Source organism: Canis aureus, chromosome 7 (genome assembly GCF_053574225.1).
Source record: "Canis aureus isolate CA01 chromosome 7, VMU_Caureus_v.1.0, whole genome shotgun sequence".
Lineage (NCBI taxonomy): Eukaryota > Metazoa > Chordata > Mammalia > Carnivora > Canidae > Canis > Canis aureus.
In genome coordinates, this window is record NC_135617.1 from 4,663,086 (window position 1) to 4,676,989 (window position 13,904).

Below are 13,904 nucleotides of genomic sequence, written 5' to 3' on the forward strand. Positions count from 1 at the left end.
CAAGAGGAGGAGAGAAAGAGAATCTCAAGCAGGCTCCACACTCCATGCAGAGCTTGATGCAGGGTTCCATCCCAGGACCCTAAGATTATGACCTGAGCTGAAATCAAGAGTCAGATGCTCAACCAACTGAGCCACCCAGGCACCCCTAATATAATTTATTTCTGATCAAAGGAATATGTAATTAAAATAATGAGTAATAATCAAGTGTAACTGACTCTTGACTATTTTAGATTGAGTTACTATGTTAATGATAGGAGTGACCTTTTTGTTGAGATAACCATTTTAAATATAGAAACTTAATTTCATACAGTTTCATTCATGTGATAGTTGGGAAAATATTTTAAAAATTAAAAGTACGTAAGTGAAATAAATTCTTTTCCCCATTTCAGACAATCCATTGAACAACGAAAATTCTAGGACCCACTCTTCTGTGATTGCAACGAGCAAGCTATCAGTAAAACCTTCCATCTTTCACAAAGATGCTGCTACATTAGAACCCCCATCTTCTGCTAAGATTACCTTTCAGTGTAAACACACAAGTGCCCTTTCTTCCCATGTTTTGAACAAGGAAGATTTAATTGAAGACCTTCCACAGCCAAACAACATAGAAAAATGTATAGATCATTCAGTTGCTTCTTTTACGAATGAAAGCACTTACTCTATGAAATACCCTGGATCTTTGAGCAGTTCTGTCCATTCAGAAAACTCTCATAAAGAAAGTAGTAAGAAAGATATCCTCCCAGTATCTTCCTGTGAAAGTAGTATTTTTGATTACGAAGAAGATATTCCATCTGTTCCAAGACAAGTACCAAGTAGAAAGTATACGAATATTAGAAAAATTGATAAGGATACCCCTTTTATACACATGAACCGTCATAGTAGTGAAAATACATTGGGCAAAAATTCTTTCAACTTTTCTGACCTAAGTCATCCAAAAAATAAATTACCCTCTGAAGGAAATGAAAAAGGAAACAGCACAGCTCTGAATAGTTTATTCCCTTCATCATTAACTGAAAATTGTGAATTGCTATCATGCTCAGGAGAGAATAGAACTATGGTACATTCTCTTGATAGCATTGCTGATGAAAGTGGGCTAAATAAACTTAAAATTAGATATGAAGAGTTTCAGGAACATAAAACAGAAAAGCCAAGCCTCAGCCAGCAAGCAGCACATTATATGTTTTTTCCCAGTGTTGTTCTATCTAACTGTCTGAGTAGACCACAGAAACTCTCTCCTGTCACATACAAACTACAACCCAGCAGTAAACAGTCCCGGTTAAAAATTAATAAAAAGAAGCTTATAGGTCATCAAGAGACTTCTACCAAAACTAGTGAGACTGTATCCACAAAAGATAATTGTATACAAAATAATCCTTGTAATAGTAATCCTGAGAAGGATAATGTATTGGCCAGTGATTTAATTAAAGTCACCCGCGGAGCTTTTGAAAATAAAACACCCATAGACAGTTTTATAGACTGTCACTTTGGAGATGGAACCTTAGAAACTGAGCAGTCCTTTGGATTGTATGGAAATAAATATACACTTAGAGCCAAACGCAAGGTAAATTATGAGACTGAAGATAGTGAATCAAGTTTTGTAACACACAACTCAAAAATTAGCCTACCTCATTCCATGGAAATTGGTGAAAGTTTAGATGGAACTCTCAAATCTCGAAAACGAAGAAAAATGTCTAAAAAGCTACCCCCTGTCATCATAAAGTATATTATTATTAACAGATTTAGAGGGAGAAAAAATATGCTTGTGAAGCTAGGAAAAATAGACTCTAAAGAAAAACAAGTTATATTGACGGAGGAAAAAATGGAACTGTATAAGAAGCTTGCACCTTTGAAGGATTTTTGGCCAAAAGTTCCTGACTCTCCTGCAACCAAATATCCCATTTATCCACTAACACCAAAGAAAAGTCACAGAAGAAAATCAAAACATAAGTCTGCTAAGAAAAAAACTGGTAAGCAACAAAGGACAAATAGTGAAAATATTAAAAGAACTTTGTCTTTTAGGCGAAAACGAGCACATGCTATCCTGTCTCCTCCCTCACCATCTTACAATGCTGAAACCGAAGACTGTGACTTGAATTATAGTGATGTTATGTCTAAACTAGGTTTTCTTTCTGAAAGAAGCACAAGTCCCATAAATTCTTCTCCCCCTCGCTGCTGGTCTCCCACAGATCCAAGAGCTGAAGAAATGATGGCTGCTGTAGATAAAGAAACAATGCTTTTTAAGGGTCCTAATGCATGTATTAACAAGACTGCTAATTCTCGTGTGGAAAAAAATAGTCGAGCAAGAGCGCAGGTTAAGAAATCGAAAACTAAACTTGTTAATCCCTCTGTAGTTACTAAGAAAAGGAACAAACGAAATCAGACAAATAAAGTAGGAGATGATGGAAAAAAGAAACCGAGAGCAAAACAGAAACAAAAAACAAATGAGAAAGGTATGTCAAGAAAGCAGATAACAATTAAAGATGAAAAAATAAAATCTCAGCCTGGTGCTGAAGTTAAGTTTGTGCTGAAACATCAGAATGTGTCTGAGACCTCAAATAGTTCTGGAGGCTCTCAACTACTTTTCAAACAGAAAGATGTGTCACTAATGGGCTCTACTATAGATCATCCCCTTTCTGCTCCCCTGCCCACTGGAATTCATGCACAACAGAATTTGTCTGGCTGCTTTTCTTCTTTTTTAGAAAGCAAGAAGCCTGTAGATTTGCAAACATTCCCCAGCTCACGGGATGATTTGCATTCATCAGTTGTTTGTAGTTCTTTGGGACCTGGAATCTCAAAAATTAATGTTCAGAGGTCTCATAATCAAAGTGCTATGTTTACTCTAAAGGAATCAACCTTGATTCAAAAAAATATATTTGATCTTTCCAACCACTTGTCTCAGGTAGCACAGAATACACAGATATCTTCGGGTATAACATCTCCAAAGACAGAAGAGAATGCAAATACACAAAAAAACTATTTGTCATCTATCGGAAAGTTAAATGAATATCGTAATTCTTTAGAATCAAAGCCAGACCAGGCATATGCCCCTAATTTTTTGCATTGCAAAGACAGTCAGCAGCAGATTGTGTGCGGGTCAGAACAGTCAAAGCACAACGAAACTTGTTCTCCAGGAAATGCAGCTGCAGAGGAAAGCCAAATGCCTAATAATTGCTTTGTAACTTCCTTAAGAAGTCCAATCAAACAAATAGCATGGGAGCAAAAACAAAGGGGCTTTATTTTAGATATGTCAAATTTTAAACCTGAAAGGGTAAAACAGAGGTCGTTGTCAGAAGCAATTTCACAAACCAAAGCACTTTCTCAGTGTAAAAGTCGAAATGTGTCAACACCTTCAGCATTTGGTGAAGGCCAGTCTGGACTGGCAGTTCTAAAAGAATTGTTACAGAAAAGACAGCAGAAAGCACAAAATGCAAATATTATGCAAGACCCATTATCTAATAAACATCAACCAAACAAAAATATTTCTGGTTCCCTCGAGCAAAACAAAACAGTTAAAAGAACACGATCAGTAACATCTTCAAGAAAACCTCGAACTCCAAGAAGTACGAAACCTAAAGAAAAAATTCCCAAACTTATTAAAGTAGACTCTCTAAATTTACAAAACTCTGTCCAGTTGGATAATTCTCTATCAGATGATAGTCCCATCTTTTTTTCAGATCCAGGTTTTGAGAGTTGTTATTCACTTGAAGATAGCTTGTCTCCTGAACATAATTATAATTTTGATATTAATACAATAGGTCAAACTGGATTTTGTAGTTTTTATTCTGGAAGTCAGTTTGTCCCAGCTGATCAGAATTTGCCTCAGAAGTTCCTAAGTGATGCAGTTCAGGATCTTTTCCCAGGACAAGCTATAGAAAAAAATGAGTTTTTAAGTCATGATAACCAGAAGTGTGATGAAGACAAACATCATGCCTCCGACTCAACCTCGTGGATTAGATCTAGTACTTTAAGTCCTGAACTATTTGAGAAATCATCCATAGATAACAATGAGAATCATCGCCATAACCAGTGGAAAAGTAGCTTTCATCCTCTAACAACTCGCTCTAATTCAATAATGGATTCTTTCTGTGTCCAGCAGGCAGAGGATTGTCTAAATGAAAAGTCCAGATTGAATAGGAGTTCAGTAAGCAAAGAAGTGTTTCTTAGCCTCTCACAGCCAGGTACTTCAGACTGGATTCAAGGTCATACCAGAAAAGAGATGCAACAGTCTCTTGACTCAGTCAATACCTCTTTTACTACAATACTATCGTCCCCTGATGGTGAACTTGTGGATGCAGCCTCTGAAGATTTAGAATTGTATGTGTCCAGAAACAATGATATGTTAACACCAACTCCTGATAGCTCCCCAAGGTCTACCAGCTCTCCCTCACAATCTAAAAACGGCAGTTTCACCCCTCGAACTGCTCACATTCTGAAACCACTTATGTCCCCACCAAGTAGGGAAGAAATTATGGCAACTTTGTTGGATCATGACCTCTCAGAAACTATTTACCAGGAACCATTTTGCAGTAATCCTTCAGATGTACCAGAAAAGCCCAGGTAATCAGAATTATTTTTTCCTTTGAGTCACTCTGAATAACTATAATGAATGTAACACTGGTACCCAACTGCTAGTTTTCTGGCTGTAATAGACTGTATTTATAGGTAAATTGTTGTAAAAGCTGTTCATAATTACGGACTTTTGGGAAAATTCACAAACTAGCTGGATGGTGAGAACTTTAAGTTGATGAGTGTTGGTCTTAGTCTACTCTTAACACTGTGTCAGCATTAAGGATGAGAGATGCAGGTGCTCACTGTGACATGATGCCAGATTAAGAAGGATGTCCTAATACTTGAAAAGTACATTTATTGTTTTTAAAATGATATTTGTTTCTAAAATTGTAAACTTTTACGGTTTTCAAAAGAACTTGATTTTTTAAACATGTTTGAAAATGAGCATACATGTTTTAAGTACTTCTATGCTATATCTCTAAATGAAGATTATTTTAAATTTGTATTAGAATACATCACTTTCTATTCATGTTGCCACATCTTCAATCATATTGTTACTATTATTTTGTAGAATTATTAGGGATGCAAGATGGACTTCACTTCCCCTTATCTCTCCTTTTTTTTTTTTTAAAGAATCTTTTCAGAGAGGCAACAGACAGATGCATACACACACACACGCACACACACGCACACACAGCCAATAGCAAAATGCAAAGGCATCAGTTCTGGTTTATTTATAAACCAGTAGTTAAGTAGGTGTTCTGTACCTCTTGCATCACCAAGGTAAAACGTAACTGATAGGAACTAAGTTAGGGAACATGACTTAATCCAGGTCGTTTAAGTGATGATTTTTGTTCCTGCCCCCCTGTGTCTGTGATCTCATTTACCTAACCAGTTGCAAGGATAGGGCAATTCATTTCAGCCATCCAGTCAGAAGCAGAGGAGGCCGACTTAACTTAGTCTAAATGATGGAAGAGATACGAAGAGACAGCTAAAGCAAGAAACCATACGATGTGTGTACACTACCCTTCAGCAGCACCATGTTCCTGATCCTAGTAAAAAAGACACAGTGAATGCCAGGTTTTTACCCAGCAGATCAGCAGTAATTCTTGTAGGAGTCTGCTTAAGAAGGGGTTGAGAAAAAGTGATCAGGAAATATAGGGTAGAAGTTTCCTCCTCTAAAAACTTGAAGACAATTTCCTCCCTGCCCTTCCTAATACACAGTTTTACAGTTTTGTTTTATTTTGTTTAGTACCTATATGTGATCTTTTAACACAAATTGGACTCTTTCTCTTTATTTAACTCCAGGTTGTATGAATGTCTATTCCTTAGACATTAATTTCCATTATTTGGGGGGTTTTGGCTTTATCAGTAGTGCTTATGGTATATTTTTTAATTGAACTATTTTTTCTGCCTTGGCCTTACACATCTAATTTTTAATTCTCTGTTAACTTGCCATGTGTTAGTCATTAACTGTGTTGCTGTTAGTTATTGTCCAACTTTGAGACTGTTCCTGCAGCTGAAATAAAAGGATGATAGTCATTATTTTTGAAAAACAGTTTTTCATACAAGACTATTTAATCAGTACAGTAAATTTAGGAGCTATAAAAGAATAAAAATCATGCCATTTCTCTACTTAACAACAACTGCTCTTAATATTTTAATGTGTTTTTTAATTTTTTTAAGTGTATAGTTTTTATTTTGTGATCTTACTACAGTAATAGTATTTTATGTAGATTTTTTCACTTATTATGTATGAGTTTAATGAATGAGTTTAATGAATGAATAACTAAATGTATGAGTTTCTTGAAACATTTTAATGACTACATAACAATCATATGTATATATTATTGGACAGAAAGTTTGTTCCCTATTCTGCCACGATAGATAATTATGTGATTATTGTTTTCTTTATGAAACATTTCTTGTATTTTGGCGTTTTTCCATATAGCCTTAGGAGTAGGATTACTAAAAAATTTAAGGCACTTGATATATATTATGATATGAGTTATAGCAATTACCACGCTGCTGACAAAATTTGAGAGAGCTAAATTTACCACACCTCACCAATCTTTGTTATTTTTTACTTCATTATGATCTCTGTATAATTGATATTAGAGTTGGCTGTGTCCCATAACATGTACTCATTTTCTTTAGTAACGATAATTCTGCTTCTAATTTTTCATATAGGTGGAAGGTAGGTGCAGGAAAGGTGCTAGATTTTACTTACGGAGTTAGCTAATAAAGACCAAAGTCTTGCCACGTAAAGGGGAAAAGGAACTGTGGCAACCCTTCATTCAGCTCCAAATCAGAAAACGTGAATCTAGTTCATTGAGTTTTATGTACAGAATGATGAGGATGTTTGGAAAAAACATGCCCTAGGAGAAGTAATTGAAAAAAACTAAGAACTCATCTTTATATCCATGAAAGAGGTACCATAAGGAAAAAGAAGTAGACTTCTCTTGCTACAGGAGACAGAAATCGTGCCAGTGGATATATGTTAGAGAAAGAGGTTTAGTTTGATACTTAATAACTATTGAAAACTAAACCAGGCTACCTTTTAATAGTGGTTCCCCAGGTACACATACATTATCAACATTTATGCTATGTATTTCATGGGCTCTCCCAACTTAAAGTTCTTATGTTAGTGTTAAACCTTACCACGTAAAGGGGAGAAAGAATTAAGGTAATTTATCTTAATTGTGTGTGATTTTTTTTTTTTAATGTTTGAGGGGAGAAGGGGGAGTACAAAGATATTTTTGAACTGACTGATTTTTATTAGACTCCTGTAGCTATAGAGAATGTTTAGAGAGGCTATAGATAAAATAAATGCAGGGATGTAATTTCTAATGATAAATTTTTCCATTGTTTTTATTCATATGTGGTGACGGTGGAAAGTTGAGTAGAGGAAAAGAATGTGATCAGTTTGTGCCATCTTGAAGAAGAGAAGGCCTCATGGGGAATTTAAAACAAAAAATACCTTTTCCCTGGTATTGATGATTCCCTCTAAAGGAAATTAATCAGTAGCATATAGCTGTGACAAAAAACATATTAAGACTAAAGAGAGTTTACCTGCATAAAACACATAGGGAAAGGGAATAGAGAGGGAAGAAATGGGCATTTTTAAGAATCCAAAAGCGACTTTAAGAAAATCTCTGGGATAGGGAGCTAAATATTTTGGTAATTGTTCTTTGAGACAAAACAGTTGTTCTAAAATATGTTGTTTATAGGGAGATCGGTGGACGGCTTCTCATGGTAGAGACTCGACTTCCAAATGATCTGGCTGAGTTTGAGGGAGACTTTTCCTTGGAAGGACTTCGTCTGTGGAAAACAGCATTCTCAGCAATGACTCAGAATCCAAGACCAGGGTCACCCCTTCGCAATGGCCAGGCAGTGGTCAATAAAGGGTCAAGTAATAGCTCTAAAATGGCTGAAGATAAAAAAATTGTGATTATGCCTTGCAAATGTGCCCCAAGTCGACAACTGGTTCAAGCATGGCTTCAAGCCAAAGAAGAATACGAACGTTCCAAGAAACTGTCTAAAAATGAGCCAACTGGAGTTGTAAAATCTGCTGAGAACTTCAGCTCTTCAGTTAACCCAGATGACAAACCTGTAGTGCCTCCAAAAATGAGTACAACTCCACATATACTCCCCACTACAGCACATACCAAGGAAGATGTTGATAACTCTCAGTTTGCTTTACAAGCCGTAACCACAGGATGTAGTCGAACTGTAAGTGAAAGTCAGACACTGCCACCAGTTGCTTCTGCAGATGATCCTGAAAAAGGTGAAGATGATGATGATGATGATAATGACGACTATTATGTTAGTTATAGCTCCCCTGATTCTCCAGTAATTCCACCTTGGCAACAAGCAACATCCCCAGATTCCAAAATATTAAATGGAGATGAGAGACCCATATCACCAGTAAAGGAACTGCATTCCCTGAATATTGAGAACTTCTTAAAACCAGTAAAAGATGGTATACAGAAAAGTCCAAGCAGTGAGCCACTAGAGCCTCTAGTGATATCTCCAATTAATGTTAGGGCAAGAACTGGAATATGTGAATCACTTTGCCTTCATAGTACACCAATTGTCCAGAGGAAATTTCTGGAAAGGCTTCCTGAAGCAAGTAGCCTGAGCCCTTTATCAACAGGTGAGTTTACAAATAATAGGAAAGCTTCAAAATTCTTTTTCAAAGATTAGAAATGAAAACATTAGACCATGTAATGAAAATCAGAGTTTTTTTTAAATGAAATTTTAACTCCACTAATGAGAAGTTGTTATTATTTGGTCATATCTTGTAAAGTCATCAGTTATCACATGGAAACTTTTTAAATCTTTCTGCTTTGAAATCTATTTATCTATGCTTCCCTCCTATCTTCTTGCCTTCTGGGTAAAAAAAAAAAAAACTCTCAGAAACCTTACTTTTTCTCAACTTGAATTTTCCAACTTGCTTTAATACATACCCAAGTCTCTCCCACCCTTTAAGATATAAAGAAAACCAAAACCTGCTTTGATCTGCAGCTTCTGCTCTTTATCTTCCTCTTCAAAGCCAGATACCTTAAAGATTTCTGTAATTTGACAACTCCATTTCTTTACCTCCTACTTATTTCTCAGCCCACTCAGCACTGGATTCTGCCACGATCATTCCACTAGTATGGCTCTTGTAAAAATTTTCAGTAAGTTTCATGTAACTAAAGCCAGTGTATATTTGTTGGTGTTCCCATCACATGCCCTCTTTAAACAGCCATTTCTGTCAACCATACCTTTCTTCTTGGAGCTTCTCCCCTTGGCTTTTCTCTTACTCCTGGATTTCTGCTTGCTTGCTTTCCTTTGAAGCATTATTCTCTCCATAAATGAATGAATTCCTGTCCACAGGATTACTACAGATAACTCACAAATTTAAATTTCTAGCTCAGAAGAACCTCTAATCTAGCTGTCTATTTGGCATTTCTACTTGAATGCTCAAAGGCACCACAAGGTCAATATTTTCTTCTTTCTTTTTTTCCCCCCCCTTGGGTGGGCAGGGGAGGAAAAGAGAGAATCCGGAATCTGAAACAGGCTCCACACCCAGTAAGGAGCCCAGTGGCAGGGCTCAATCCTAAGACCCTGAGATCATAACCTGAGCCGAAATCAAATCAGATGTCAACTGACTGAGCCATTCAATCCCATAAATGTGGATTATGAGGATACAAATACATTAACTGATTACTGGCAAAATCAGAACAATCCAATGACGGCAGAGCTTAATATTTTTAAAACTCCATTCACAATCTCACAGCTGTACACCTGCCACCAGTCACCCACTGTACTCATATACACACAAACATACATGCCCACACATAGAAACCCATGTGTTCTCTTTTGGTTTTCCTTACTTCAGTGAATAGTACCACCATCTCTCTGTTGCTGAGTTACACAAGTCAGAAATTTGGGATTAATTTGTAACACCCACCTGATTCCCTCACCACCCACCCATCCTGTGGTTCCCAGTCCATTACCAACCAAGTCCTGTCACTTTTGTTTCCTAAATTACCCAAATCTACTATTTTCTCTACCTCTGCCACCACAACCTTAGGCCAAGCTATCATCATTTCTCACCTGGACTTCTATCCTAGCCTTCTGACTAGGAAGCAGTTTTCACTTTTGCTTGGTCATCACAGAAAATCTTTACTCTGTTCCTAGTAAATTACTACTCTTTCTTCTGATTTTTAGCACAAAAAAGCCTTCCTAATCTCCCTGACTAGTAAAAACTCCTAATTATATTCCCCTTTGTTGTACTTATCTCAGTTATAATTTTATTTTTCCTGTATGCATTTGATGAATATCTGATTCTCACTCTAGACCCTATAAGGGAAAAGACTGTATTTTTCCCTCATCATAAATACTTGATAAATAAGTAAATAAATGAGTTAAACGATTGCCTAGGATATAACTGAGGCATAAAACTCAATAATTAAAATAGAAATGTTTTATTTAAAAATGTTAAAGTTATTTTGGTGGGGATCAGAGATTTGAATTAGTTTTATTTTTAAATTATGAAGTTTTTTGGGGGGAACTAATAGGATAGTACTCACAAATGGTACTCAAGAGTTTGGAATGATAAAAATTAAAAAGCAAATTAAAAAGCAGACAATTTTGATGAATGTGTTAAATATGACCTTTCTTTCTACAGAACCAAAAACCCAGAAATTGAGTCATAAGAAAGGAAGTAATACTGACACTTTTAGAAGAATACTCTTAACACAAGCAAAGGTAACTAAGCTAAACATATTTAATGTTCAATGGAAGATCCATTCTTATCTTAGATTTCAGTTAGATAATTGATAACATTGTATCTCAGTTTTTAAAAATTTTATTATATTTTTGCATCATTTTATTTACATATCTTTGAGACAACAAGAAATTGCCTAATTTTTTTTAGTTTTTTTTGTTGTTGGGATCTAAAAGATTCTTATATGTAAATACAAATATTACAGAGAAAGTGAATATGATAGCCAAAATGTGGATTATGAGGATACAAATACATTAACTGATTACTGGCAAAATCAGAACAATCCAATGACAGCAGAGCTCAAGTAAGTGATTTTTGATCCCACCAAAAATATATCCTTTTTCTTGGTTTATTACTTTTTTTCTCAGATATAACATTGATTTTTTTTCAGTTCATTTTACTAAGTAGCAAAGGAAAACAACACTATTTACTACTGAAACTGAAAAATCATATATATCTTTATTCAAATACTAAAAATATGGTAATACTTAGAAATATATGATTATGTAAAAAGAAGTATACGTTAGACATGTATCCTTAAAAATAGATGACAGAAATCACTTCCATATTGGCTATGTCTCATTAATTTTAACCACATAAAATATGTTTCAATATTTCTATTTTAACACTAAATAATTTTTTAAAACTTTCATTTTAAAATCAGTGTTGTTGAATTACAAGCTATTTATATTAAAAAATAAGTACAAGTGTGTTGTGAACATAAATCAACACTTGGGGGAAATGGTTAATGGATTTGGAAATAAGAAAAAATATATTCTATTTTTTCTAAGCCCTTCAAGATTAATGTTTTCTTTCAGACACATGTTGAGTTAAGGTAAAATACAAACCCGCAATTTCAAATCTTTTATAAACTTTAACAAACTGGTTCCAAATATATTGTCTGCTTTTTTGCCATGCTTCCAAGAAAGGTCAGGATAAATGTTCATGTGGTGTGAATGTCAACTCTCTAACAAGACTTATTTTCATTATTTGGGGTTTATAAACTGGAAGATCAATATACGGTTTGCTTACAGGTTATATCAGATATTTTTACATATACCCAGTTCTGATATCTTGAATTACTGGCATGAAAAGAACGTTCTTAAAATATTTAGTTTCTTCTTGGACCCGAAAAGATGGTATTAGTTTATCATGTATTACTTAAACACAAAAAGCAGATTATCTAAGTAGGAATAAGTGATCAAAAGAAAGAAAATGATTGCTCATTTATCTTTTTCTGGCTATGTGTTGTTGTTTTTTTTTTGTTTTTTTTTTTTAATAGAATCAATTTGCAGCAGTAAATACCCCAAAGAAAGAAACTTCTCAGATTGATGGACCATCTTTAAACAATACTTATGGTTTCAAAGTCAGCGTACAAAACTTACAGGAGGCAAAAGCTTTACATGAGGTAAAACTGCAACAGTAAGGACACATAACCCTACTTAACTCTCATGTCTTATTCTATGGAACAGGTATGAAAATTTACTGAGGGAGGAATACATTGAATTCTGTACCTGTCAATCTTCATTTTGTTAATATTTTATTTATCTCTATAAAATAAAGAAACTTTAAAGCAGCCATCAGTTATTAAGACTGCTTTGTGATTTCACAATTTTCACAAATCTTGTAGCTGAAATTTGGTTTATAGAAGCTAAAATTAGAAAAGTTTTTATAACTACTCTGTGTTATTCTGAGATTATTATATTCAGATGTTATATAATATCCTAAATGAGATATTTACTTGTATTTTCTCTTTGGTTGGTTCACTGCATCAGTGTTTGCTAATTCATTTGCTATGATTCATTGTTCACATAATCTCCATATAACCCAGTTACCTTCACAGCACAGACCATATGCCAAAGAGTAGGAAGTAGTCGTCTTGTAAAAATGCACATCAGTCATAGGGTAGACTAGAGAATGTGTGTGAAAGGGTCACTGAAAATTTATCTGTATTAAAGAAAACACACCTCAGAGCATATATTTGACAGGCAGTAAGGTAGAAATTGAGTATATTTTCATTGTTTATATCTATGCAGTCAATATGTTCATTGTTTATACCCCTGCTGACTACCACTAATGATGTTGCTACTGAGATTTTTTTTTTTTTTGGCTATTGAGAATTTAAAATTTGCCTTATCCATCTTAGAAGTGGATTCTAAATTTTACTTAATTTTGAATAATTTAGATTTAAAAATTGACACTTCTTTATTAGAAAATTTTTCAGTACGTTTGGAACAACTTACATATTTAAAACTACTTTTTCAATTATAAAGTTTGTATCTAAATAGAGACCAGGTATTTTCATATAAAAATTTAGCATTGACCCAGAAATGTACTATAAATGTAAAAAATGCACACTGATTTTGAAGACTTAATAGGAACAAAGAATGTAAAATATTCTATTAGTAATTTTTTACATTGATTACATGTTGAAAGGGTAACATTTTAGATGTATTAAATGAAACTCTTTTTAAATTAACCTATTTAATTTTTTTTTAATGTAACGACTAGAAAATTTAAAATCACAGTGACTTTCATGTTATTTCTGTTGAACATTTGGGTTAGAGCTTTGCCCTTAGAACACAAAAGTTGATTTTTTAATTTTTGTGTTTTTGTTCTCAAGTCATTTCTATCTTAAACTGTTCCAAGGATTGGATGAGCATAGACTAAGAGAAAAATTGAAATATTGTCCTAATTTTTACCCTAAGTTTGAACTAAGATTTGTACTTTATTAGAAGTAGATTGGAACATAATCTAATTCCCTAATTATTCGAACATTTTTTCATTCAACAGCATTTAGTTCCTGCTTTATACCTACATTGCCCTGTACTATCCCCTGAAGCCTAGATAAATTAAGTAATAAACTCAAGAATACATATCTTACGAAGTACACATCCAAAATTAGAAGAAAAAAATCCTGTGATAAATATATTAAAGCAAACTTGGTAGACCTTAGCAAAGACTTATTAAATTTAATTATCCTTTAATTATTTGAAGAACATAATCTTCTCCTTATGCTCTTACTTTATTTCTACATAACCCCTTTGAGGATCATGGGCCCACCTGAAGTTAAAATCACTTGGGAGGACTGGTGGGTTGCTCAGAGATTCTTCCCTAT

At 34.4% G+C, this 13,904-nt stretch overlaps 1 protein-coding gene across 6 annotated transcripts in view; it reads left to right on the forward strand.

Annotated features, from left to right (window-relative positions):
• Positions 1-13,904, forward strand: part of REV3L (REV3 like, DNA directed polymerase zeta catalytic subunit) — a 177,305-nt gene that overhangs the window by 95,560 nt on the left and 67,841 nt on the right. For all 6 annotated transcript variants that reach the window (XR_013382817.1, XR_013382816.1, XM_077902752.1 and 3 more), the window contains 4 exons: positions 390-4,557; positions 7,740-8,665; positions 10,688-10,767; positions 12,069-12,194. Coding sequence is in view for 4 of the 6 variants with exons in the window: in XM_077902752.1 (XP_077758878.1) it covers positions 390-4,557; positions 7,740-8,665; positions 10,688-10,767; positions 12,069-12,194 (5,300 nt within the window). In the remaining 2 variants the exon portion in view is untranslated. The remainder of the gene's footprint in view (positions 1-389; positions 4,558-7,739; positions 8,666-10,687; positions 10,768-12,068; positions 12,195-13,904) is intronic.